General features: G+C 50.0%; 1 protein-coding gene across 1 annotated transcript; it reads left to right on the top strand.

Annotated features, from left to right (window-relative positions):
• Positions 1-434: 434 nt before the first annotated feature.
• BRI3BP (BRI3 binding protein) lies at positions 435-27,124 on the top strand. The gene is made up of 3 exons (XM_047696529.1): positions 435-775; positions 13,700-13,802; positions 22,699-27,124. Exons 1-3 carry the CDS (start codon positions 572-574, stop codon positions 23,118-23,120), a joined length of 729 nt encoding a protein of 242 aa, XP_047552485.1. The 5' UTR covers positions 435-571; the 3' UTR covers positions 23,121-27,124.
• The last annotated feature ends 219 nt before the right edge of the window (positions 27,125-27,343 follow it).

Here is a 27,343-nt window from a genome sequence, read left to right as displayed (position 1 = left end):
GAGGGGCAGGAGGGATATCCGCTCGCTGCTTCCCCTTTCAAAAATTTCAGAATGGATGAATGGATGAGCCAGAGCCCTTGCCATCGCCAACGGTGGCCAAGGATTGGGGATCGTTATCAACTCAGTTACATGTTTGTATCTGGTTCTCCAATCAATGGCGCTCAGGATCCTCGCTGAGGCCGTTGCCAAGTTTTACCTGCACCCGCCGCTTTTTACCGAAAAGTTAAACATTAAAATTGGTATTTTTTAAATAAAAGGTTACCCCCCCCCACCCCCCACTCAGCGGGGGCGGGGAGACCGAGCAGCCTCCGGCCTCCGCCGCCCCTCGCGGGGACGTTGGCGGGTCGACGGCCCCGACCCACGTCCGGGGGGCGGGGCGAGGCGTGGGCTGGGCCGTCGCGGCTCGGCGCGCGGGGCGGGGCAGGTGGCGCTGCGACAGCGGCGGCGGCTGCTGACAGAGGCGCGGCGGGCGGCCCCACCAGCGCGCCAACCCGGTCCCCCCGCCCGAGCCGCGGCGTCCCCGGTGCGGCCCTCAGCCCCGCTCCCGACCCCACATCCCGCCGGCCCCAGGATGGGCGCGCGCGCCTCGGGCGGGCCCCGGGCCCGGGCTGGGATCCTGCTGCTGCTGCTGCTGCTCGGGCTGCTGGCCCCGGGCGCGCAGGGGGCGCGGGGCCGCGGCGGCACGGAGAAGAGCACCTACCGCCGCACGGTCAACACCTTCTCGCAGAGCGTCAGCAGCCTGTTCGGCGAGGACAACGTGCGCGCCGCTCAGAAGGTGGGCGCCGGGCTCGAGCCTGCGGTCACCTTGCCCCAGCCGCCGCGCACCTGGCGCCCGGGGCCGGCCTGGGCCGTGTGCGGCCTCCGAGGCTGCCGGACGGCGGGGAGAGGGGAGAGGGGAAGGCCGGCCTGCGCCCGGGGGCCTGCCTCCTGCGGGCCCGTAGCCCCCGCGCCAGGCCGTGGTCGGAACCGGCCGCGGGAGCTCGCGCGCGACGGGGACCCAGGGCCTCGGGCGCCCTCTGCTCTGCGCCTCGCACTTCTCCTTGGACCTTGCCCGCCAGCGCGGCGGGCGGGCAGTCGGGCCGCGCTAATGCCGGCCGCGCCTCTCATTCATTCGTTCAGCGCGTTTGAATGAGCACCTACTATGAGCCAGGCGCCGCGCGGCTGCCCAGGGACGTCCTGCCCTATCCCCAGCAACCCGCCTTTCTGCTAGCCTCACACCGACCCACTTCCCTTGAGCACCTTAGGCCCTCCTCCTAATGCTTTGAAGACATTTAGGCCCCTTCCTTCCTTTCTCTTTCTCTTTCTCTTTCTCTTTCTCTTTCTCTTTCTCTTTCTCTTTCTTTCTTCCTTCCTTCCTTCCTTCCTTCCTTCCTTCCTTTCTTTCTTTCTTTCCTTCCTTCCTTCCTTCCTTCCTTCAACCTTCCTTTCTCTCTTTTCCTTCCTTCCTTCCTTCCTTCTTTCCTTTATCTTCCTTCCTTCCTTCCTTCCTCTTTCTTTCTTTCTCTCAACTTCGCAGGGAAAGAAAGGGGAGTAGAACAGTCTGCTATGTCGCTTCGGCAACCTGGCCCAGTAACCCTCCTGAGCTCCTACTTCTGCCGCCCCTTGATTTGGAGCGCTTTTTACTCTGGAACTTTCAGCAACCTGCAGCTCTCCTGTGTGTTGAGCGCCCAGGAGGAGCGCGGGAACTTCTCCCCATGCCCTGCTCTGCCCCCTGGAGCCTTGTGGGACGGCTTCATTTGGGGCAAGTGCCGGGAGAAAGGGGAAGTGAATGAGGGACAGTTGCATGTGGTAATGTGGTTCCCTGAGCGCAGCCCTTGCTGTTCCTCCTGTTAACTTCTTTACTCTAGGCTAGCCCTGGGGTTTGGGAACTCAAGTTCCGGCTCTACCGCTTACCTGCCGGCTGGCCTGGCAGAAGTGGCTTCATGTCTTTGAGCTTCAGTTTCTTTATCCTTCAAAGGGGCTAATCATAATATCCCCTTCGTTATGAGGTGGGGATTATGAATCGTTGGTGGTCTTCCCAGCCCAGAGTAATGGCTAAATCCGTACCTGCTACATTCTGGCCGAGGTGCAAATCCACATTGCTTTAGTCCTGCTGGAAGGACTTTTGGGGTGAAAAAAAAATTCTCTGGTGCTTGACATGCAGGGGAAAAAAAATTAAAACTCAGATCAGATTGGCTGGATATTCTTATTGGGTGAAATGAAAAGATTAGTTTAGTAGGAAAACGGTGACTTCTGACCGCCGGCCCTCTCCCGTGGGTGTGCAGACACTCCTTGTGGAGGTCGTGGGTTCTGTGGCAGAGAAGATCGCCTTGTGGGAGGCATGACCCAACACCTGAGAGCAAAAAGATTCCCAGCCTGTCTGCCTGGGCATAAAGGGTGTGAGCAAGGTGCCGTTGTTCTTGAATGATTCGAAGGCAAAGATCTTTTGTTTTGGAGCCAAAATTTTGAAAGTCTGGCTTGTGCTGGTGGGAGCACAGGCAAGTTACGTTTCAGGAGGTGGTCCTAGGTGAGAATCTAAGTTCGATGGGCATGAAATACAAAATGATATTTCAGGGCCTCACTTCTGGGTTGCGATCAATAACACAGGTCTATTCTGGCAAAGAACCTGGGACTCTCAAGGTCAGAATTCTCTCTGAGGTAAAACAGGGTTTGTGCCTTCAGTAGGGATGATACAAATTTGTTATTTGCTTGAAATGTGCTGAGTGCTTTTGCAGATAGAGTAACTCCATTCTTAGAACAACGCTGTGAGTGGGTACTGTTAATATGTTCATTTTGTAGGTAGGGAAACTGAGGCACAGAGTGGTGACATGCGTGTCTTCAAGTCAAACCGAGTGGCCGAGCCGGGAATTGAACCCGGGCAGACTGGGCCCAGAGTCAGCACTGGTACCTTCCTTCCCAGGTCTTCCTGCCTCATGACCCTTTCTGGTTCCCCCCCATCAGAGCAGCCTCTAAAATGAGGCTGACCTGACATTTCCTGTCGCGTGTAGCCCAGACTGGCCAGGCTTGGGGGAGACTGTTTTGTTATTCTTAATTAAACAAAAACTGGGTCTGCTGGCAACTGTAGTTTTCAGCATGTCTGGGGTTACTAATTGGAGCCAGACCGGCTTGGTGGGTTGTGAAGTTTGAGGGTGTTTAAAGACACACCCCATATTCTAATCTAGGCCATGTCTAAAATAAACCCGTGACGTTCTGGTTTGGAGCAACGGGCCTCGCTATCCCACAGACGTGGGTCGGAATCCCTAGCTCTGTGATCTCGGGCCAGTTGTTTGACCTCTCCGTCTCATTTGTGCAGAGGAGATGAACTCAAGGGTTGAGCGCAATGAGCAAGGCCATACGAAGTACTGAATAACCATTTAGTGAATGATAGAAGATATTTATAGGAAGTGGGTTCATCCGGTAGGAGGGCAATCGACTCATTTATTTTTTTATTAAGCAACTTGTCTGTGAATGTTCATAGCAGTGCTTTGCACATCAGCCAAAAAGTGGCAACGGCCCAAATGTTTATCAGCTGATAATGGACACACTGTGGTCTGTGCAGGCAGGGAAAACTATCCAGCCATAAAAAGGAATAAAGCACTTGGATGAAACTTGAAAAACAAAGGAAAGAAGCCAGACACCAAAGGCCACGTGTTGTAAGATTCCATTTGTGTGAAGTATCCAGAACAGGCAAATCCGTAGAGACCGAAAGTAGATAAAATGTTTCCTAAAGTGGGGCGGGTGGGATAGGGAGTGAGCGCTTAATCGATAGGGGGTTTCTTTCTGGGGCAATGAAAATGTTCTGGAGCTAGGTAGAGATTGTGGTTGCACGCTGTTGTGAGTGTACTAAATGCCCCTGAATTGTACACTTTAAAATGGTTCATTTTATGCTATGTGTCTCTTACAACAATTGTTTAAAATTTCTTAAGCACCTACAGTATGAGCCAGACATAATGGCCCCTCCTGCGGACCTTTCAGGGGACAGGCAATAGATAAGTCTGATCCATAAAACAAGATTATTTCAGAGTGGTAAGTGCTGTTTCAGAAATAAGGGAAGAGGATGTAATCATATTGAAGAAGAATCTTTGTTCAAGCTTAGGATGGATCTGCCCTGCTCTAAGAGAGAGGCTCTGTTATGGTCTTCCCTGTTTTACAGATGAGGACAGCAAAGGCATGGAAAGGTTGACTCTCTTGCCCCCAGTCCAGCTAATCAGTGGGAGAGGACTGGGAGTGCCCACACTTGTAACCTCTGCAGAACTGGAAGTTAAGTGGAATAGAGTGGCCAGGGAAGTAAGCTGAATGAGAAGGAGGTAGAGGGAGAGAGCACGCCCCGCAAAGGGAGCAGCATGAGCAAAGGCCCTGCGGTGGGAATGGGTTTGGTGTATAAGGACAAGGGAGGGCTGGTTGTAGGGCTGTGACAGACTGAGCAAGGGACAGAGGGAGACAGCCACGTCATGCAGGACCTAGGGTTAGGGTCAACAAAACAGGCTCAACAGTGATGCAAGAAAGGCCTTGTGGGAGCCAGGAGAAAGGGGTCAAGTGCCTTGCCAGGAGACATTGGGCAGGATGTGGAGGGAGGGGCATGAGATGTGTCTGGGAAGATGGGTTGGCATGGAAGGAAAGGGGTGGGACAAGGTTGACGAGGCACGGTTACAGTTTGGGTGTATTGGAGTGTGGATCTTGGGGAGCACAGGGAAAAATTACAGCTGGACCCACGTGGTGGGAACATCTGAATGGTAAGCTGAGAGCTGGTGTTTTTTTCTTACTCCTTTGCTTTTTAGTTAGTTTTTTTTTTTTTTTAAGAAGCTTAACATTTATAGTTTTTTTTTCTTTTTAATAAGGTCACAGTTGCATGGAATGCCATTTCAAATAGTTCAAAGTTAAAAAAAAGAAATCTGCTTGCCACCTCTGACCCTATCTCCATTCTCCTTCCCAGAGCAGTACACATATTCTGAATATGGATAGATCCTGCCTCTTCATGAGTTTTCTGTTTTTCATTATACATGCTGTCCCACTCTCTTCTCCTTCTTTTCCCTCCTCTTCCTTCCTCTTCTTTTTTTAATTAATAAATTTTGGAGACCAGATCCTATTGGTACATAAAGCTTTGATTCCTTCTTTTTGGAGGGCTGCCAAAAGCAAACTATTATTCAGAATGTACCCTTATTTAACCCACCCGATAGTCAATATTTTGTTAGCGTCCTGTCTTTTGCCCCTGCATGCCTGGCTGCAGTGACGGTCTCCCTATGAAGATTGTTGTGTGTGCACATAGACAAATTCACCTACAGACCGTTAGATAGCAGACTCCAAGGGTCTGTGCATTTACAAATTTTTAAATTGAATCCTAGTTGGTGTACTTTCCTGCATGAGAAGTATGAAGCATAGTGAATCCTTGTACCCTGAAGATATCCGTGTCACGAGCACACGGGTCTAGAAATGGATTGTCCCAGGCTCTCTGCGCCCCTCCAGCCCAAGACAACCATTCTCCTGCCTTTGGCAACATAGTTTTTGTCTTTTGTCTTTACACACAGTTCTAATTCCATACACGCTTTTTAAAAATAATATTTTGTTTATTTATTTGAAATAGAGAGCCACGAGCAGGGGGAAAGGGAGAAATAGACTCCCCACTGAGCAGGGAGCCCGATGTGGGGCTCGATCTCAGGACTCCAGGATCATGACCTGAGCTGACGGCAGACTCCTAACCGACTAAGCCGCCCCCATGCCACATACACACTTTTAACACCGAGAGAGACTGCTAGATTGTTTTCCAAAGAATGACAAGTTTCCACTCCTACCAAACATATGAAGGCAGGCTTCCAAACCTTCTCCAGCAAAGTGTGTCATTAAATTTTTGGTTTTATTATGTTTGAGATGATGGTCTCTTCACTGATTCAAAATCCATTGGCCTTTTCTATTCTGGAAACTGCCTTTTGTTTTCTTTGTCATTTTTCTATTGAGCTGTTGGTCTTCTGTTTTTGTTTTTTTTAAGAGGTTTTTGCTTTGTTAGGTGTTTGCAAGAAAGTATTTTGAGCAAAATAACCCTGACACTTTCCAGTCTTTTTTTCCCACCCCATGGAACCGCTTTACTGACATTACACTCCAAGAGACCGCACCTGTTTAAAGTGGGGTGAGAGGGGCTGAAAGTGGACGAGTTGACAGATTTTGACGTGTGTCCCTGAAAACATCACCACAATCAAAATGTTTCCTCTAACTCGCTACTTTGAAAAATTTTGAAGGACAGAGCATTTGAAAGAACAAGGAATGGCTGGAAATCCCTCACCTGGCCAAGGGGTGGTTCACATATCCCCCAAACTTGTTTTTCTCTTTTCCTTGGCACACCACACACACACACATGCACACACACACGCACGCATACACGCCCCCATGCACATGCACAGGCATGGTTTTTTCTTTGCAGAAACATTTGAAAGTGAGTTGCAGACGTCATGACACTTTCTCCTACGGAACCACGGAACCATGGTCCAACTCCCCCTCCTGCCCTAGGAAAAAACCTTACATTTAGTACAAAAAACACTCGTCATATGCTGTCTATAGGCACATTTCCTTTACAGCTTTCCAAAAAAAATCTAATGCGTAATCAGGCATTGCTCACTGCATTTGGTTTTCAAGTCATCTTAGTGTCTTTTAGCTTGTCAGAGTTCCCTCCATCTTTGGGGGTGGGTTTGGAGAGCTTTTCTGACATGGACATTTTTTAATTGCACAGACCAATTGCCTTTCCCCACCCCCTTGTTTTTTGTTTTCTTTTTAAAGATTTTATTTTTTATTTGACGGAGAGAGATCACAAGTAGGCAAAGAGGCAGGCGAGAGAGAGAAAGAGAGAGAGAGAGAGAGAGAGGAAGCAGGCTCCCTGCTGAGCAGAGAGCCCGATGCAGGACTCAATCCCAGGACCCTGAGTTCATGACCTGAGCCGAAGGCAGAGGCTTAACCCACTGAGCCACCCAGGTGCCCCTCACCACCTTGTTTTGGTAACAGCTCTATGGAGCTATAATTCAGGCACCATAGACTTCGGTCGTGGAAATTTCAGTGGTTTTGAGTATATTCGGAGAGCTGTACGGCCATCACCTCAATCGATTTCAGAACATCCTCTTTACCCCAGAAGGAAACCTTGCACCCTTTGGCCATCATTCCCCTTCCCCCATCCTTACACAACCCGTCATCTGTGTGCTGGTTCCGTAGACTTGCCTATTCTGGACGTTTCGTACAAAGGGAATCACACAGTGTCCCTGGCTGCCTTTAGGACGGATCCACCGTGTGGCCTGCGTCCGAACCTCATCCCTTCTTATGACTTTTTATTTATCCATCAGATGATGGATATCAGGTTGTTTCCACTTTTTGGCTACTGTGATTAATGCTACTGCAAACATTCACGTACAAGTTTTTTGGGTTTTTTTGTTTTTGTTTTTGTTTTTTTTTTTAAAGATTTTATTTATTTATTTGACAGACAGAGATCACAAGTAGGCAGAGAGGCAGGCAGAGAGAGAGGAGGAAGCAGGCTCCATGCTGAGCAGAGAGCCCGATGTGGGGCTCCATCCCAGGACTCCAAGATCATGACCCGAGCCGAAGGCAGAGGCTTTAACCCACTGAGCCACCCAGGCGCCCCTTGTTTTTGTTTTTTAAGAGAGAGAGAGAGCTCCCAGGCAGGGGAGTAACAGGCAGAGGAGGAGGGAGAAGCAGGGGGCCCGACGCGATCCCAGGACCCTGGGAGCATGATCCGAGCCCCAGGCAGGCGCCGAACCAACGGAGCCACCCAGGTGCCCCCCATGTACAGGTTTTTATGGGAACATGTGTTTCCAACATTTCGGGTGTACACGTAGGCATGGAATTGCTGAGTCCCGTGGTAACTGACATTTCAAGGAACCGCAGTACAGATGCACCCTTTTGGATTCCCACCAGCAGCGTATGAGATCCCTATTTCTCTACATTCTTGCAAACACTTGTCACTGTCTTTCTGATTAGAACCCTCAGAGTGAGGCTGAAATGCCATCTTACCGTGGTCTTAAGAGACCACTCTTTTCTTTCTTTCTTTCTTTTTTTTTTTTAAGATTTTGTTTTATTTAAGATTTTATTTATTTGACAGAGAAAGACACAGTGAGAGAGGGAACACAAGCAGGGGGAGTGGGAGAGGGAGAAGCAGGTCTCCTGCTGGGCAGGGAGCCCGATGCGGGGCTCGATCCCAGGACCCTGAGATCATGACCCGAGGTGAGGGCAGATGCCCAATGACTGAGCCACCCAGGCGCCCCTAAAGATTTTATTTTTAAGTAGTCTCTACCCCCAACATGGGGCTCGAACTCACAACCCCGAGATCGAGTCGCACGCTCTGCTGCCTGAGCCAGCCAGGCGCCCCCCAGACCAGTCGTTTCTCGAAATGTCCAGCAGGGTATGTTGTCTGACGGTTCCCTGGTAGTTAGATGAGGGTATCACCGCATAAATGGCAAGGATTCCGCTGAAGGGGTCTGTGCACCTGCCTTGGAGGTGCCTTTCCCCTTTGTGACCCGTTTGTGACCGCTGCGTGTGTCCCAGTGTTTTCCGTTCATGCAGTCTTTGCAGTCAGTGTGTTCTGCACATGCTCAGGCCAACTCGAAAGGGTAGAAACTTCCCTCCTGCTCTGACTTGTTCATCAAGACGCCTTTGCTGACTTCCCCTGGAGCCACTTTGCATGAGCAGAGGGTGACGGGTTGGGCGGGGCGCCAGGGGTGCGATTGGATGCTGGATGCCGTCCGGGGGGTGGGTGTCCAGGCCTCCCCGGTACAAGAAGAGGGATAATGAAATCCCGGCTTGAGTCATTTGTCCCTCCCGCGGGGACAGCCACGGGCCTCCCGTCTGTTCACCTGAGTCTTCCTTGTTCTAACTTTTCATCCTGAACGTTGTGCAACCCTCACCAAAGGAGAAGGGATCTTGTAATGAACCCCACACCCATCACCCACGGCTTTTGCCTATCAACCTTCTGCCATTTCTGCTATAGTTATCCCCTTATCAAAAGTGGCCTTTAACCTGCAATAGTATTTTAAACCCAATCCAAGTCATTTTAGTTAACCTGAGAATACTTTGGTCTGTATCTTTAACAAACAAACAAAAAACATGACCACAAAACACACGGTTCATGGCAGTATTCTGTAGTGACTGACCCCAGTCAATTTTCCAGTTTTTCCATCTAACTTGAAAGGTCTCCCAACCAAATTGCTTCCTTTGCATTGGGATCCAAACAGAGTTGACCCTGCATTTAACCAATGTGTCTGTTAGGTCTCCCTTTAAAAAAAAATATCTTTAAGGGGCACGTGGCTGGCTGGGTTGGTGGGTCATATGACTCTTGACCTCTGAGTTGTGAGTTTGAGCCCTACCGTGGGCGTAGATATGACTTTTAAAAAAAATCTTTAAAAATGGATATATCTTTATTTTTTTAGGAACAGTTTTAGATTTATAGAAAAATTGAGAGGATGGCACAGAATCCCCTCACAGCCTGCGGGCAGATCCCCCTGTTGTGAACGTCCTACATTCTCATAACGCATTTGTTATGTCATCGAACCAGGATTAGAAGTAGCTCAGAGTCCATGCTTTCTTTCGATATCCTTGGTTTTTACCCAACGTCCCTTTGTGTCCGAGGATCCCATCCAGAACAGCACACTGGCTCGAGCTGTCCTCAAGCTGGGGCACGCTCTCTGCCTCTCCTCGGCGGCGCCCCTGGGCAGCTTGCCGGAGCCCGGATCAGGAACGCTGTAGGACACCCGTCAGCTTCGATGGGTCTGACGTTCTTCTTGTGTGGGTTTGAGGCAGAAGATACGTCGAGGGCACAGGCTCTTAGCCTGATTCAAGCTGCTGTCATTTGAACGGCTCTTCCCTCTGTTACTGCTTCTTGTGTCCCCCACAGCTTCTGTGGCTTCTGTCCCGGGGCGAGTCTGCGTCCGCAACCGGCAGGTGCCCCGCCCTGGGCTCCGAGCTGCAACGTGACCCCTGTAGCAGTGGCTCGGGGTTGCCCGGACAGGGCCACACTGTGCAGCTCCAACAACAGGAATTTACTAGAAATCTGAGACCACGGTGTAGGCAGGGGTGTTTCTTCCGAGGCCCCTCTCCTTGCTGTGCATGCGTGTTGTCACAGGGCCCTCCCTTTGTGCGTGTCTGTGTCCTGATCGCCTCTTCTTATAAGGATCCAGGTCTCATTGGGTGAGGGCCCACCCTAGTGACCTGATTTTACTTTACTTACCTCTCTGAAGACCCTGTTGTTCACTCCAGTCACATCCTAAGGTCCTGGGGATTGGGGCTTCAAGGTAGGAATTCGGGGAGAACACAGTTCATCCCTATCCCACCCCCAGAGCTCCTGTGTCTTTGCCACGTGAAGTGGGTCAAAGTGTCCTGTGTACCCACAATGTGCCCACAGGGCAGAGAGCAAGTTTGCCAGTGTGTGGTTAAAAGGCCTAGGGTGGGCCCTTCCCTGCTTTCCACCTCTCCTGCCCCGGCCAGTTTTCAGGACGGACTGGTTCTTCCTTCTGAGCGATGCCAGTCCTGCGTGGGCATGAGGTTTTCCCAAGGACGGCGGGTCTCCAGGCACCTCCCGGAGACCCGCGTGGCTAGGCGCTGTGACAGGAGCATCCTTAGGTGTTCCAGCCCCTGGGTACCTGGTGTATGCTGGCCCCATGCAAAGGCCTTTCCAGGTTAAGGTGTCCAATCCTGTCTTGGCCCCATTTGACAGCTGACAAAACTGAGGCACAGAGAGTTTCAGCGGTGTGAGCACTGGTGCCTCTTCCTTCCAAAACAGCTCCTTTCTCACACCCTTTCCAGGGGAGCTGGTACCATCTCAAAGGCCTAATACCTTCTTCTAGAAAGCCTAGGGCCCTTCCTTTCTCCTCCATTTGAACAAATTGTGAAAAACTGCCACCCAGTTCCAGACCAACATGTACGATATGCAACAGGATGAGCAAAACAGAGCATACCTGTAAAGTGGAATGCTATGGGACCATAAAAAGGAATAAAATCCTGATTCCTGGTACAACCTGGGGAATGTCGTGATGAGTGAACGAAAGTGGATGTGAGAGGTCATGTGTCGTACAATTCTGTTTGTATGGAAAGTCTAGGAAAGGCAAATCCATAGAGACAGACAGATTAACAGGTGCCTAGGTTGGGGTGGAGGGACGGGGAGGCTTTCTTTGGAGGCGATGACCATGTTCTAAAATTAGATCATGGTGATGGTTGTATAACTTCGTGACTTTGTGACTTTTCTAAAGACCACTCAACTGGACACTTGGAAGACATGAACTTAGTGATATGTAAATCATATGCCAGTAAAGCTCTTTTTTTTAAAAGGAAGGTTTTTGTTTGTTTGTTTTGTTTTGTTTTGTTTTTTTTAGAAAGAGAGGGGAGTGGACTGAGGGAGAGGGAGAGAGAGAATCCCAAGCTGAGTTCCCACTGAGCATGGAGCCCAACTCTGGGCTCAGTTGCACAGCCCTGAGATCATGACCTGAGCTGGAGTCAAGAGTTGGATGCTTAACTAACTGTGCCATCCAGGTGCCCCTAAAAGAGTTTTAATTATAAGACCATTACCAATGGTCCTTCTACCTGGGTACAGATGTGTCCCACCACCTCCCTCCACTGCCGCGAGGGGCAATCGCCCTCTTTTCTGTGGCACATACGCTTCCTTCTGGTGTTCACAGTCTTTCCACTTGTGTGTGTAAGTGTTTTTTGTTTTTGATTTTTATTTTCATTTTTTAAGTAGACTCCACACCCCTTATGGGGCTTGAACTCAGGACCGTGAGATCAAGAGTCACATGTTCCACCGACTGAGCCAGCCAGGTGCCCAGTTTTATTATTATTATTTTTTTAAAACCCAGCTCTTTTTTTTTTTTAACCCTTCCATTTTAAAATAGCTTAATGGAGGTATAACTCAAGTACCATACAATTCATCCCCGAAAGTGTGCCGTTCTGCCCTCGTTGGTCTGTTCATAGAGTCGCGCACTTGTCACCACAGTCCGTGGGAGGACATTTTGCCATTTCTAAAAGAGATTGTGTACCTTTTAGCTATCACAGCCCCCCGGCAACCGCCCGTCTACTTTCTGTCCCTATGGCTTTACCTGTCTGGACATTTCACACAAACAGAATCGTTTGCTCTGCGGTCTCTCGTGTCTGGCTTCATTCCCTGAGCACCCTGTTTTCAAGGCTGATGCAGAAGTGTGCCTCAGTACTTCCTTCCATTTTATGGCCCCATAATACCCCGTTGTCTGGATAGACCAGCTCTGTTCATCCGCCTGTCAGCTGATGGCCATATTTGTACCATCTCTACCTGTACAAACCCCGTTAGGGCAATGACCTAAGGATAAAAGGATGATTCCTTGCAGGACACGTTGGGGTCAATGCTCTATGAGAATATGGGATGTCAGTAGGAATTGTGACCATTTAGCTGGTGCTCAAGGCACTTCACGTGAATATGGCACTTACTGCTCAGAAAACCAGATGGGGCAGTACAAGTGTACATACGTATCTCTCAGCTGGAGCTCTGCTCTGAGTCTTATAATTAAAACTCCTTTTTTAGGAGTTCTGTGTTTTTAGTATCGTATGTGGGTATCTGTGTAACTCACTCACACACATACACACACACACACACACACACACACACACAGCTACCTAGCTAGCAGGAAGAGGCCGACCTGGGATTTGAACCCAGCACCTAGACTCCCAGCTGCACGTGCTCTCAGCCAAGCCACAGAACTGGGGTGGAGGTTATTTGAGTCCCCTCTCTCCTGGCTGCTGATTCAATCCTGTTCCTTTTCCCCGTGTCCTGGGGCAGCGATCCAACCATGAAGTCTGGTTCCAAATGCTATAGGCAGTTCACTCCAAAACATTGCCCACGTGAGTCAGAGCGCCTATAGGTACAAGGCTCCGCTCGTCATTCCCATTTGCCCTAATAGCGCAGGTGGGAACAACCGAGGTGTCCAGCAGGAGGGGATCGCTTAAACCCCTTTACGGAGAATGAGGCAGCTCTGTACGGGCTGAGGTTGAGTAATCACTAAGACAAGAGTGTCACAGGAGAAAAACTGCAAAACAGGGCCCATTTGTTGTTGCTGGTGGGAAGACACTGACCGGGCGCCTCGAAAGGACGCCGCTGAAGTGAGTGGTGACAGACAACATGTGCCTCTGGACGGAGGTCTGCATGGCAGGGAGGGAGATAGCAGACTTGTCTTTCACTGAATTCCCATTTGCAGCTCTGAGTTTCATACCATGTGTGCAGAGTGTTACTTATTCCTCCAAACTAGATGAACAAGACTGATTCCTCTGTTCATATCCTCCAGAATCACCCGAAGAGCCCACGAAGCCCTCCGACAGGCCAGGTTCTTACAGATGGGTGGGGCACGGGGCTCTAGCATGTCCACGTACCTGGGAGATGGGATACAGCTCGTGTGTGAGAACCACCATCGTCTTCATCCTTGTCCCGCGTCCCCAACACCCATGCTCTGGGTGGAACTGTTGAAAAAATGAGAAATCAGGCAGAGAGAAGCGGAGTCCTTGACCTTGTCATGAGGAGGAGGGCTCTCGGAGAAATCAGGAGTGGAGCAAAGCCACTTCGTGGGGACCTCCCAGCTCCCAGTCGACCGAGCTCACGACAGCACCCGGGCTGCCCGCCGACTCCGTTTTCCCATTGACGGGTCAACCCCCGGGCCCGGCTGGACGAGGTGGGGGCATTGTCCCAGCCGGTGTAGTGACCGTGCTCTTGTTTCTGCAGTTCCTGACCAGGCTGACCGAGCGGTTCGTGCTGGGGGTGGACATGTTTGTCGAAACGTTGTGGAACTTTTGGACGGACCTCTTGGATGTTCTTGGACTTGATGGTAAGTGGGGCTGGCGGGGGGCGTTCATTTAAGGCTGTTTTTTTCTAGTGGTTCTCAAGATATGGACTCAGTATCCGCAGTGGGTGGCATGGGGGACCCCTTGGAGGAGGCAGGGGGACACAAGAGAACATTTTTTCTTGGAATAGTCGCATAAAGAAATGGCCCATCCAGACTGAGGTGCACGGATGCAGCTTGGGGTGAGGTACGAGTGGGTGTTGCTGATTCGGCCGTGCCCAGGCAAGCCACAGGGACCAGAGGCAGGGCCCCTGGGCTGTGGGAATACATCACAGACTATGATAGCTATTTAGGCAGAAAGGGATTTCATACAAAGCTTGGGTCGCTTGCAGAGTTTTCAGAAGGAGCGGGGTGTGGCCCCCAGAACCCGGCCAAACTGGCCTGCCCGGGGAGTTGCTGCTCTGCCCCAGGAAATCGGGAGGCTGCCTCTGAATTGGATTCAATGTCACGGGCCCCAGTCCAGGCTGCCACCTCGCTTGCCAGGAAGTCTCCAGTAGCCTGTGTTGAGGTCCCCAGGATCAGCCCCAGGCACAGTGAGCCACTAGGAAGACCCAGGACTCAGCACTGTAGTCATGCTCCTGGCTGTGACTTCTTATAGTGTAAGGACACAGAGCACCCTCAGCAAGGGGGACAGCTCGCTCTCGTTCCTCCAGCAGCAGTTTGTGGTGACGGCTGTCACGTGTTGTGTAGCCAGAAGCCTGTTAGAGACCCAGTGCATGGGGTGTTTCTTAGGGGCTGGTCACTTAGGCACCTTCTGCCTGGCACGGACCCAGACTCGACTCCCCGCAGGTGAGCAGGCGGTCAGCATAAATCATGATTCGTACAGACAGTCCAGGCACAGAGAGGCCCCCTTATAAGGGAATGGAGGGAGCCCTCCGCCGTACATATGTTTTCCCCACGCCACCAAGCAGTTGACTCAGTCCTCCATGGACACTGACCAGGCGTCCCACATATTTAGCTGAACTCTGACCCTGTCTTTCTGGAGATAGTGTCAGAGCGAACCCACAGGGCAAGGGCTCGTCCCACAGGATGCCCCTTCCTTTCCAGATGCCGGTCACAAGCCCACCTGTCCTTCCGGCTAACTAGCTGTAGATAGAACATTCCCACACGCCCCCGGCTGGGTCTCACTGATCAGCTAGAGTGGCTCACGGAACTCCAGAAACCCATTTACTTAACTAGGTGACCAGTTCGTTACAGACGGATGTAACCCGGGAACAGCTGGATGGCAGAGACATGCAGTCGAGGTCTGCGGGAAGGGCTAGGGTGCCTAAACATTTTCCAAGCATCCCAGCCCAGAACCTCCCCAGACCCCGTCCCCTCGGGTTTGTATGGAGACTCTGTGACACAGGCGTGACTGAGTAAATCCTTGGCTGGCGCTGACTTGTTTGACCTCCAGCCGCTCTCCCCTCCCTGGACATCAGGGCACGGGACAGAAATCCCAGCCCTCTCCGTGCCGTTGGTTCTCCCAGCACCCAGCCTCCGTCCTTAGGGTCTTTCCAAAAGTCACTGCATTGGAATATGGCTCAAAGTGGCGTCTTACGAGTTATCAAGACACCTTTACTGCTCTCATTCCTTAGAAAACTCTGAAGGTTTTAGGAGCTCTGTGCTGGGCATGCGGACAAAGACCAAATATGCATACTTTGTACTATAAATCACCATATCATACTCCAAAATTCAAGTTCCCAAACACCAGCCAAGGGCCCGTCCTCCCTGCACACTTCTCTAGAGAGCAGCCTCCGGCCTTCCGTGGGAACCATTCCGCACACCTCCTAAGTCAGCGTCCTCTCTCGGCCTCTGTGGCTCCTCAGCCGGTCAGCCAGCGTGGTTTTTGTTCTTATTACTACTTTTGCTGCATCGAGTGATTTCTTAAAAAAACAAGAAACAAAAAACAAAACATTAGTCAGGTCAAGTACTTCACCTTCAAACTGCCCAGGGTCTCCTGTTGCACTTGGATCCCACACAGGGTTCCCACCGAGGGTAGTCGGCTCCGAGGATCTGCCCAACCTCTCTACCCATCCCCTGGCCTCCATCCTGTTCTTGGACACAGCTTTGGTTCCTCTAGGTGTCCCCTGCCAGAAGCAGTCCCTCAGCCCTTTGCCTGGTGGGTCTTTTCCATCCTCTACTTTCAGGTATATGACACCTCCTCCAAGAAGCCCATCCTGACTAACCCGTGTACAGGGACCCGGTCTGTTATCACAACCACCATCACTTGTCAGCTATGATGTCATGTGCACATGCGTGTGTGTCTGCCTGTGTGTGTGTTTATTGCCCACCTCCTTCTGGAATCTTTCTGCTCTGAGTGGGGTTTTGCCCATCTCCTCCAGACTGTCCCCTCTGCCTTGCTCTGCCTCGGGTGCATAGGAGCCCGTGATTCATAAAAGCTGGAGGACTGTTGGCCCCTGCTTGGCTGTTGGTGTGATTTCACACCGATGTGTCCCCCCAGAAATGCCCCAGAAGCCCCATATCTGTGAACATGAGCTGATTGGGGGATAGAGTCTTTGCAGATTACCGTGGATCCTATATGCAATGTCTGGTGTCCTTATATGAGGAGGGAAATTTGGACACAGAGACTGAGAGAGAAACACAGAGAAGAGACAGACTTGGCAAAGACCAGAGAGATGTGGCCACAAGCCTAGGATGCCTGGATCCCCTCAGGAGCTGGAAGAGGCAGGAGGGACCCCCTGTAGACTGCTCAAGGAGCCCCGCCCCACCCACACCCTGATGTCAGAATCCTGGCCCCCAGCCAGCAAGACAGTACATTCCTCTTGCTTAAAGCCACTGCATCTGGTCACAACAGCTGTGGGAAACCAGTACAACCCTGCCGGGTGCAGGGTCTCCGGGAACCCTCCCAGTTGCCTTTGACACTCCCACCTGATGAACTGGAGACCCGGCCCCGCAGGCGGGGCTGCCTGGTTCACACCCGCTGTCGTCCCCCCTCAGCCCCTGGGAACCCGTCTCCAGCCTTGAATCACCGAGTTCAACCTGGGAGAGGCCTCAGACCAGCTCAGGGCACCTCACCACTGGGGCAAAGGATCCGCCATAGTGGGACGGCCCTTTGAGAGGCTGCTGTGCCACCTGCAGCCTCCTGGGGCTGCTGAGGACTCGTCCTGGGAGTCAGGCTGAGTCAACTCACAGCACGGATAGAGCAACTGCGTGCAATCGTGCTTGGACTCCATGTTCACCGCTGCCCAGGTTCCATCCCCGACCAGCGCGCCCTGGAGAAGCGAGCCTCATTGCAGAAAGTTGCACGCAGCTTGGAGCGGAAAAGCTAGAGTAGCGACAGCCTCCCGATTACACGGGAGACGATCAGAACAGCATCCTTCCCCAGAGTCCTCATGGGCTCATGTTCATGGCCAGGGCCGCTGGCCCGTTCCAGAGATGAAAGCACTCCCTTTCCTGTCATGTTCTCCCCTCCCTGTAGCTGGGGCATCAGCTTCAAAACATCCGAAGGCCTTTCGGATTTGCGTCTTAGGCCTAGAAGTGGGAATGTGCAAAAGGCAGGAGACTGTACCCCAAAGCTGGATATTCTGGTGCACAGTGTTTCCACAGGTACAGTCCTCTAACTTCCGACTCCAGAAGTTTTCAGGGTCCCAGAGCCTCCCAGGACCAACGGAGCTGCCCAGTGGAAACGGAGAGCCAGATGAAGTTACGTGTTCCAGTTGCTGCATTAGAAAAGTAGAAAGACATGAACTGAATAAGGTGTTTTAGCCGACCCAGCAGATTCCAAATATCGTCATCACAACTTGTGATCAATATGAAAAATTGTTAAAGAGGTGCCTTACGTTTTGGGAGTTGTTACGCCGTCGAAGTGCAGCCTGTGTTTGACACGGCACATCTCCGTTCAGACTTGCCACATCTCTGCTCTGTGGCCACATGTGGCCAGTGGCTACCATAAAGGACACAGGGGCGTTAGCCCTGCTCTAGATCTGGTGGCTCAGGCCACTGTTCTGGGAAGTGGAGCCCTTGTCCAGGAGTCGGAAGGACGGATTTAAGTCTCACGGCTTCGTCAAGTTGTTTGCGTTCTCTGAAGGCTTGGAAGCCACAACCCGCGCCCCCCCTTGCACTGTGCTGTGACCATGCATTGGGACAGCGCAAGGAGTGGATGGCTCCAAGCACCAGACTCCCTGCGTCGCGGTCCCCGCCCTGCCCTGCTATAGCTGTGGGAGTCCCCACGTGGGAAAGGCTACATATTGTCAGCATGTTGTGAAGACCAGATGACAATTAGCGCAGAACCATTAGAATAGTGCCTAGCCCCAGGCAAATGCCTCGTAAACACTCTGTGGCTTACAGAGGGGCTCTGCTCCATAAAGTACATCATCACGCCCTTCTGGGACTCACCAGTTCCCGATCCCCTGTGCTGAGGGCCGCCTGCATCCGCCTGCACACAGAGTCAGCTCTCCCTAGGGCCCTGGATCGGGGTGGGCCCCTGACCCTGGATAGCCGGCAACCTCACAGGAGGGGGAACCTTGGGCCCAGAGGCCCCACGAAGATGAAGGCAGAGATCGGGGAATGATTGTGTGAGTCAGGAAGGCCGGGGATCGCCCACACACCCCAGAAGCTGGGGTAAGGCCTGAGACGGAGTCGCCCTGTGGCTTCAGAAGGGGCGACCTGCGGACACCCTGACCTCACCCTTGTGGCCTCCATGCTGTGTGAGAATTTGATCCTATTGTCTGAGCCACTCATCCCATGGTTCTTAACTGTGGCAGCCCCAGGAAGCGGATACAGGCAGGACATCCAGAGCTGCTCGTGTCCTAGTTAGGATTTTTAGGGCCTCCGCAGGGCGGGGCGAGGTTGCTCCTCACAGGCCTTGCTGGAGAGAAGTGGAGTTTTTATTAGAGTCGCGGGAACTGTGTTACCATTCTTGGCCCCAGTCAGGGATTCCCCCCAGGAACCCTTATACCCACTGGTCACCTCACTTAGTCCCTTGATAACCAGATAGTACATGCTGTATGGCTTTAGATGGTGAGTTTAGTCTGGTGGTTCTCAAAGTATGCTCGGAGGAACCCTGGAGGCGGTTCCCTGAGGCCCATCAGGGGAAACTGTGAGGTCATGCATTCGAGGCATGCTTCCACAGTTTTTTATATCGATTCCATGTTGATAATAGAGCGAATACATTGGGCTAAGTATCTCAATGTTAATTTTTAGCTTTTTCTTTTTTGCCCTTTTTAATGTGGCCACTAGAAATATGTAAATTACATCTGTGGCCCACCTTTGTGGCTGGCATCCTATTTCTGAGGATTCAAAACCAGATCTGAGGATCCAGCCCTCTCCTCTCAAAGTGGATATTATAGAGATTTGTAAAAACACAAAACAACTCCACTGTTTTGGTTGCTGGGGGCTTGGGGGCTTTGTTTTGGAAAGCAGTTATTTTTCATGAAAAATATATTATTTGTATTAACCTATAAATGGGTTCACTGTTATTTTTATTTTATTTATTTTTTAAAAGATTTTATTTATTTATTTGACAGACAGAGATCACAAGTAGGCAGAGAAGCAGGAAGAGAGATAGGAGGAAGCAGGCTCCCTGCTGAGCAGAGAGGCCAATGCGAGTCTCGATCCCAGGACCCTGAGATCATGACCTGAGCTGAAGGCAGAGGCTTTAACCCGCTGAGCCACCCAGGCACCCCTCACTCTTATTTTTAAACAAATTAATAATAATAATGTTTAAAAATGAATTTATTACCTTTGCTTAATTTTTCTGTAAACCTAAAACTCCTCTGAAAAATCAAGGCTATTTAATAAGAAAAAAAATTTTTAGAGAAAAATTAGCCTTAAGGTATGAGGTATATCTAAGTATAAGATCATAATGAAGTTCTTTTTTATTTTATTTTTTTGAGTAGGCTCCATGCCCAGTGTAGTGCCCAGTGCGAGGCTTGAACTTACAGCCCTGAGATCAAGACCTGAGCTGAGATCAAGAGTCAGACGCCTAACTGAATGAGCCACCCAGGTGCCCCCAATGAAATTCTTTTTTATTTGTTTTTAAGCTTTTATTTATTTATTTGACAGATCACAAGTAGGCAGAGAGGCAATCAGAAAGAGAGGGAGAAGCAGGCTCCCTCCCCGATGAGGACCTCGATCCCAGGACCCTGGGATCATGACCTGAGCCGAAGGCAGAGGCTTTAACCCACTGAGCCACCCAGGCGCCCCTCAATGGCTTTTCTTTAACCAATGTAGAAAAAAATCCTAAAATTTATATGGAACCACAAAAGACCCTGACTGGCCAAAGGAATCATGAGAAAAAAGATCTAAGTGGTACTTCCTAATTTCAAGTTGTATTTTAAAGCAGGAATGATCGAAATAGTATAATTCTGGGGTTAAAACAGACATACAGACCAATGGAAGAGAACTGAGAACACAGAAATAAATCGAAGATCTATGGTCAACCAGTATTTGACAAGGGATCGAAGAATACTCAGTGGAGAAAAGACAGTGTCTTTAATAGACAATGCTCAGAAAACTGGATATTCACGTGTAATAGAAAGAAACCAGACCCCTATATTATGCCCCTCACAAAAATGAACTCAAAATGTATTACAGACTTAAATGTAAAACCGGAAACCATAAAACTCCTAGAAGAAAACAGGTGGTAAGCTTTTTGACCTTGGTCTTGGCAATGGTTTTTGGTGTTTTGTTTTGTTTTTTTAAATTTGACACCCAAAGCAAAAATAAACAAGTGAGGCCACATCAACCTGAGAAACTTCTGCACGTCAGAAGAAACAATCTACAAAATGGAAAGTACCTATGGAGTGGGGAAAAACTATTTGCAAACTGTATATCCGTTACGGGGTTAATGTCCAAAAGGTATGAAGAACTCCTACAACCGAAGAGTAAGAAACCCACAGTCTGATTAAAATATGAACAAAGGACCCAAACAGACATTTTTCCAAGGAAGACATACAAACGTCCAATGCTTATATAAAAAGGTGCTCAGCATCGCTAATGAGGGAAGTGCAAATCAAAAGCGCACGAGAGGGCGCTGCTCCTCCCCATTGTTCTGGGCCAGGCGTGGCCATGGACTGGTGAGGGAGCAGCCAGAGCACTTTGGAAACCAGGCAAACACTCGCTCACAAAAGCACATGAGATATCATCTTACACCTACTGGAATGACTCCTGTCCCAAAGACAAGATTACAAATGCTGGCGAGGACGTGTGCAACAGGGAGCCCTTCCTTGTGCGCTGTTGGTGGGATTCTCAATTGGGGCAGTCACTATGGGAAACAGTATGGAAGTTCCTGAAAGAATTAAAAATCAGAGTTACTGTATCATCCAGCAATCCCGCTCCTAGGAATATACCCAAAGCAAAGGAAAACACTATGTCACAGAGATGTGTGCATCGCCATGTTCATGTCCACGTTGTCTATGAAGGCCAAGACGCAGAATCCACCTAAGTGTCCATCGACAGATGAATGGGTAGAGAAGTGGGCCTTGTATACAATGGAATATCAATGGAATATACAATGGAATATCACTCAGCCATCAAAGGGAAGAAGATCCTGCCATTTGCCACAATATGGATGGAACAGGGCATTTTGCTAAATGAAGTAAGTCAGACAAAGAGAGATATTGTATGATCTCACTTATATGCAGAATCTTAAAAAAAAGAAAAAAAGCCTCATAGGAAAAGAGATCAGATTTGTGGTCAGAGGTAGGAGATAGTGGGTGGGAGAATTGGAATAAGATGGTCAAAAGGTACAAATTTCTAATTATAAGATAAATAACTATAGGGAGGTAATGTACAACATGGTGATTATAGTTAACTCTGCTATATGGTGTATTTGAAAGTTATTAAGACAGTAGTAGATCCTAAGAGTTCTCAGGACAAGAAAAGAAAAAAAATTTTTTTTTGTATCTATATGAGGTGATGAATGTTAATTACGTTTATTGTAATAATTTCCCAATGTATGTAATGAGTCATGCTTTACAGCTTGAGCTTCTGTGGTGCTTTATTTCAGTTATATTTTAATAAAACCGGAAGAAATATGCATGCTGAAGTATGATCTTTTACCTCTTTCAAATGGCTTGGTAAAAAAAAAAAAAAAAAGTATGTGACGAAACAAAATATGGTAAAACGTTAACAACTGTTTAACCCAGTGGTGTCAATAGGAGTATTTATCTTACTATCCTTGTAACTTTTCTGTTTGAAAATTTTCTTAAGTCGGGCACACAGAAGATACATCTCCTCCATTTCACTCCATATTTAAGACGGAACGTCACATATGATTAGGTTTGGCTGTGAGTAAGAGATCTAAAATACCAGCAGCTTTAACAAGATGGAAGCTTATTTCTCTATGTGAAAGTTCACAGGTAGGTGGTTAGGCAGGTAGGTGGCTTTGCAGCACGTTGTCCTCAGGACCGAGGCTCCTTCCATCTTATTCCTCCCCAATAGGCTACTTCCTTTACTTCATGGCCCAAGACAGCTGCTCCCACTCCCGCCATCGCATCCACATTCCAGCAGGCAGAAGAAAAGGAGGTAAAGGGCACATTCCTGCTACTTTTAGGAAAAACCCCTTGAGGCTACCCCAAAACATCTCCTTGACCAAAGCTCAGTTTTGTAGTTATAAGGGAGGCTGGAAAGGCCTTCATCCTAGGCAGCCCCATAACCAGCCTAAAACTGGCCATTGGTGACTTTGAAGGACAGGAAGGGAGGAAATCCAAGGACAGTGTGTAAGCTCCGCCCTGCCACGAAAGGGCGTTTTAAACTCAGGTTATGGCCGGTGGTCTTCTCCCAGGGCTTAGCAGGAAAGATCACGAGGCAGCCGACTTCAGGGACCTCTTGTCATACACACCCAGCAAGGGAGCCAAGCTGCCCAAACAAACCCCGCTTGGAGAGAAAGCCCTGGCTCCTTATGACCGGACCACTGTCCCTCTTCTCTGTCCCACAGTGTCGAACCTGTCCCAGTACTTCAGCCCGGCCTCGGTGGCCAACAGCCCGGCCCGAGCCCTCCTGCTGGTGGGCGTCGTCCTGCTGGCCTACTGGTTCCTGTCGCTGACCCTGGGCTTGACCTTCAGCCTCCTGCACGTGGTGTTCGGCCGCTTCTTCTGGGTGGCACGGGTCATCCTGTTCTCCATGTCCTGCGTGTACGTGCTGCACAAGTACGAGGGGGAGCCGGAGAACGCCATACTGCCCCTCTGCTTCGTGGTGGCCATCTACTTCATGACCGGGCCCATGGGCTTCTACTGGCGCAGCGGGCCCAGCGGCCCCAGCGTGGAGGAGAAGCTGGAGCACCTGGAGAACCAGGTCAGACTGCTCAACATCCGCCTCAACAAGGTTCTGGAGAGTCTGGACCGCGCCAACGGCAAGTGACAATCAGCCAGCCGGCCGGGTCCCCTCACGCCAGCGCCCTCTCTCAGAAAACAGAAGCGGAGAAGGAAGAAGAGAGCACCCAACCCCAAGCAATTTCAATAAACACTCCCGAGCACAGCGGGTGGCGCTCCGTGAGGGTCTTTCTGGCCACGTGTCGACCCCAAGGACACGTTCCCCGAGGGATGGCGGGATCGTTTGTGTGGAACTACCCACGAAGTGTCATTAGTGGGGGAGGGGGGGGAAAAGAATATTTTTTAAACAAAGGATATAACCGTATTAGCTGTACAGGAAGAGTTTATCTGTGCATAGAGCATAAAGTTAATTTTTTCAAGCACTTCAGTACATCTTTTGTAAGGTTTTTTAATAAAGGCGGATCGAGTCAAGTTGAATCAGACTTTACACTGAGGGGGAAGGATATGCTAATTGGACACTTTCGACGAGAAGCTCCAACATTGGAATTGGGTTTCCCAGCACAGGGGTTGGTGGGGGGGGGTGGTCTGTGTGCATATTTCTCGTGCTCCAAAACCCTGGGCTTCATCGGATGTCATTTTCGGTTGATGGCGACTTAGTGGACGGATGGTGTTGGTTCTGGGTGTGGGCAGTCGGGGTCCAGGACGAAAGGAAACATCTTTTGGGTCCTAGTGGCCCCGGCCAGGCCACTCTATTTCTAAAAGAAAAGATTATTCTTTGTGGAAAATCTGTTTTTTAGTTGTTTTGCTTTGTTTTGTTTCCTTCTGAACTTTGATGTATTTTAACCTCCACGTTTTGTAGAGGAAAATTCAAGGACCAGGCAAAGAAGTGTCTTTGGGGTTTGATGCTGAGAGCCACGTGAGTGAGCGCCACAGCTCCCTGCGTCAGGAGTCTGAGTGATGCCCTCATGTCGCTGTCCGCCTGCTGGACCTCTAGGGGAAGGTATGGCCTCAAGCGTTGTTGTTTTTTCCCCTGTAGTTTCGGTGGACTCGGGACCACGAAAGAAGAGCAAATCGTAGCAGCTGAGAGCATTTCCAAGTCGATGGCTGCTTCTAAGGTGTTCCAGGAGCAATTAGTGGCAAGAAACACACCTTGGAGAAGATCCGAATTATTTTTCCTAAAATTTTTATCATCCGCGCGTCAGGTGCTTTCTGTCTGAAGTCTGTGGTGCCCTTGTCTTAGGTGGTGCCCCGGGGCAGAGAGGAGCATACTGGGCAGACAGTGGTGGGGGGTCTTGCTGGGGTGCCTTGCGAGGCTGGGTCAGGGGTGCAGGGAAGTGCCCCAGTCTCGCGCCCCCCCACCCCCCCCCAGCCCCCGGTCCTGTTGATAAGCGCAGGGGAACACAGAGTGAGGAAGGGAGACTCCGGCTTTAACAGAAGGCAGTTCTGAAGGCTGCCAAGGGTGGCAACTCCCTCCACGATCCTTCCCTGCCCAGCTCTGTGCCCCAGGGGGCCCCTCCTGGAGCCCCTGCACGCAGATTTGCAGAGACCCCTCTCAGATTGGGCAGAACCACGACCCCACGGTCCACAGAGCATTCTGGAGAAAACCCAGCTGTGCGCCAACTCTTGTGCGGAATTCCCGGGAGGTTTTATTGGGGGTTGCAAATCTCTAGAAAACAAAAGCAGCTATTTTTGAGGGTGTTGGTAGAACTTCTCTTTCTAAGGTGCACATAACAGGACCCAAGCTCGGCTGCATTCAGTTTGTTTCCTGGAACGCACACCTGTCCCTCTCCGGGCTGTGCTCAGGCAAGCCTTCATCCGTGGGCATCTGGAGCCTGTGGTTTTTTTGGATTGGAGGAGTTTCAGTTTTGCCATTCCGATACTTCCAGACAAATCTATCAGCACGGTGTCTAAAAAGTAACTCCAGGAAGGCTGTCCTTGCTCTCCTTCCTTTTTTGCATTTGGCTTCTGCATACTGGGCGTGCTTAGGTACTGGGTAAAACATTGGCTTTGCCGACGTTGGCCAGGGGAGAATTGGCATTCGGTGCACAAAGCTTTAAAGTCCCCCCCTATCCCAGGTCTGGATAGAACCTCCACTCCGTTCCCCCTGCCCCCTTCCCACGCGAAGCTGGAAGGGCACTGTGCTAATCTGTGATCTAGGCAGGAACGCCGTTGGGACCTCCAGCAAATGCCGGGAGCCTCGCGCCTCTGGGCCCCGGTGCATTGAGACTAGAAATTGCTGCGGGGAAAATGTACCCCTTTGACCCAGTGAGCCAAGACTGAGGCCGGTCTTAGAGTCTGACGCAGATGAAAGATGGCTTTATCTTCAATGAAAGAACCTAGAGTTAAACAGGTGTATCACTTTAGGGCAGAAGGTCAATTTGAAATTCTGGTAGGAATCGTGGGTATTAGATCTGGATAACTCTTGCTCTTTGATGCCCACGTTTGCTCTTTTGTTCGGGCACATTCGTACCTCCAGATAGTTTGGGATTTTTTTTTTCCCTTTCATGGAAGCTTGTTAGGGTACTTGGCTATTCCCAGAGCCCCCCATCTCTTTCTTTTCCCTCTCTTTTGTACATGAAAAAAAATGTATTTTTGTACCATAGCTCATACCTGGAAGCGAAACCCTTTTTTTAGGTCTCCCAGGGCGTAGAATATATTAGTACAACACTTCCTTCCATGTGACGTAACCAATCCCGATGAGAACTACTGTGAATGGGTGGTCATGACGACTCCGTTTTCTAGATCTCTTAAAGTTCATCAGTGTTTATTTCGCAGTGCCTCAGTGTCCCGACACACACCAAGAACAGAAAAGAGAAAGGACCAGCTCTCTCCAGCTGGCTGGATTTGTGCGGCAGCTCTGGAGTCGGTGCTGACAATGACCTCTTCCTCAGCATGCTAGACAAGGTGTTTCTGCGGCACTCCAGCCTTCCATCCATACATTCCCCATAGCGATCAGGAGTGGGGCCATCTGCCTTCCGGGGGCTTGGGGCTGTTTCAGCGATACCCCATATCACTTCTGGTAAAAAAGTGAAGCCATAGAATTTTTCAGAAGCTGGTCTTGTGCATCGATCGTGCCGGGATCTTTATTGATGAAGGTGATGGGGTGACTGGCAAGGGAGGCGAATACCATTGAAAGAAGGTTTGTCACACAGTTCCCTAAAGCCAATGGGCACCGCGTGCTGCGAAAGGCCCCCCCAAGCCCGTCGAGCGCAGGGTCAGGAAGCAGAGAGGGGGGTCTGTGCTTGATGACTGTGGTGGTGGCAGGTGACCAGACTTGAACGTCCCTTCCTGGGAGCCAAGGGCAAACGTACAGAGTCAGGGTCAGTGTTTGGGGGGATTATACTAGGACTTGGCACAGCCCTGAGGGCTGGCTCGGTGGGGAAGATGCAAACCTAGTCGGCTGCTAGTCTGTCTCTGGCTTGCAGCCTTAGGGAACAGTGAGGAATAAGGTCACATAGCCAGTGCGGCACCGAAAACACAGTGAATGCAGCCTGTCCCGGTGGCAGTCCCAAGACCCTTCATTTCTACGCCTCTTGCTGCTTTTTAAGCTGCTCTACCTGACTGACACCTGATCACCCCTCCGTGATGGGGTTTGAATCGTCTGACTTAACCCAAAAGCCGGCTCATGTTAGAAGGACTTTCTAAGGCCCTAAGATGTCATCTCCCTTCCCCAACTTAAAAAAAAAAAGTATATATATATGTGTGTGTATATACATATATATGTGTGTGTGTGTATACATATATATACATATATACACACACAATTATATATACACACACACACACACACATATATATATATATATATATATATATATATATATATATATCTCCATTCTGCAAAGTTTTGTTTGTCATCTGAGTAATTGGACTTTTGCTCCTCACTTGTGAATAGTGAATAGAATTATATATATATATTTTGGCAGGATCTAACATAGTACCCTTAAAATTAGTACTGGACAGCCATCGAGATGATGTACAATATTTGGTATAAACAAACTGTTCAGCGCGCTGAATTCTGCGCTTTCCTCCTCGATGATTCCCCAATTTGCAGGCGATGCACCAGGACCGGTTTTTCCACTGCGGTGGCATGAAAAGCTGACTGTCATTTGCATCCGTCTACTGAAAACCTGTGGCAGCTAATGGTGTCATTGACCCTCTGTTCCAATGTCTTTTAGTAGATTTAAAGGTTTTGTTATAGTGTCAGCTCTAATATTCGCATGTGTGTTAAATCTCTGGATACCGTGTAATTAAATTGATTTCTTGTGATGGTGACAGTGATTAGCGCTCACTTAAAATCCGGCAAAGCGA

This window comes from Lutra lutra, chromosome 12, assembly GCF_902655055.1.
Source record: "Lutra lutra chromosome 12, mLutLut1.2, whole genome shotgun sequence".
In the NCBI taxonomy this organism is placed as follows: domain Eukaryota; kingdom Metazoa; phylum Chordata; class Mammalia; order Carnivora; family Mustelidae; genus Lutra; species Lutra lutra.
The sequence above is the reverse complement of the archived record's forward strand: the minus strand, read 5'-3'. Positions and strand labels throughout refer to the sequence as shown.

Coding starts and splice junctions, on each gene's coding strand:
- BRI3BP (XM_047696529.1), top strand. CDS start 572: ATGGGCGCGCGCGCCTCGGGCGGGCCCCGGGCCCGGGCTGGGATCCTG. Junction 776..13,699: donor ACGTGCGCGCCGCTCAGAAG/GTGGGCGCCGGG, acceptor TTGTTTCTGCAG/TTCCTGACCAGGCTGACCGA. Junction 13,803..22,698: donor GGATGTTCTTGGACTTGATG/GTAAGTGGGGCT, acceptor TCTGTCCCACAG/TGTCGAACCTGTCCCAGTAC.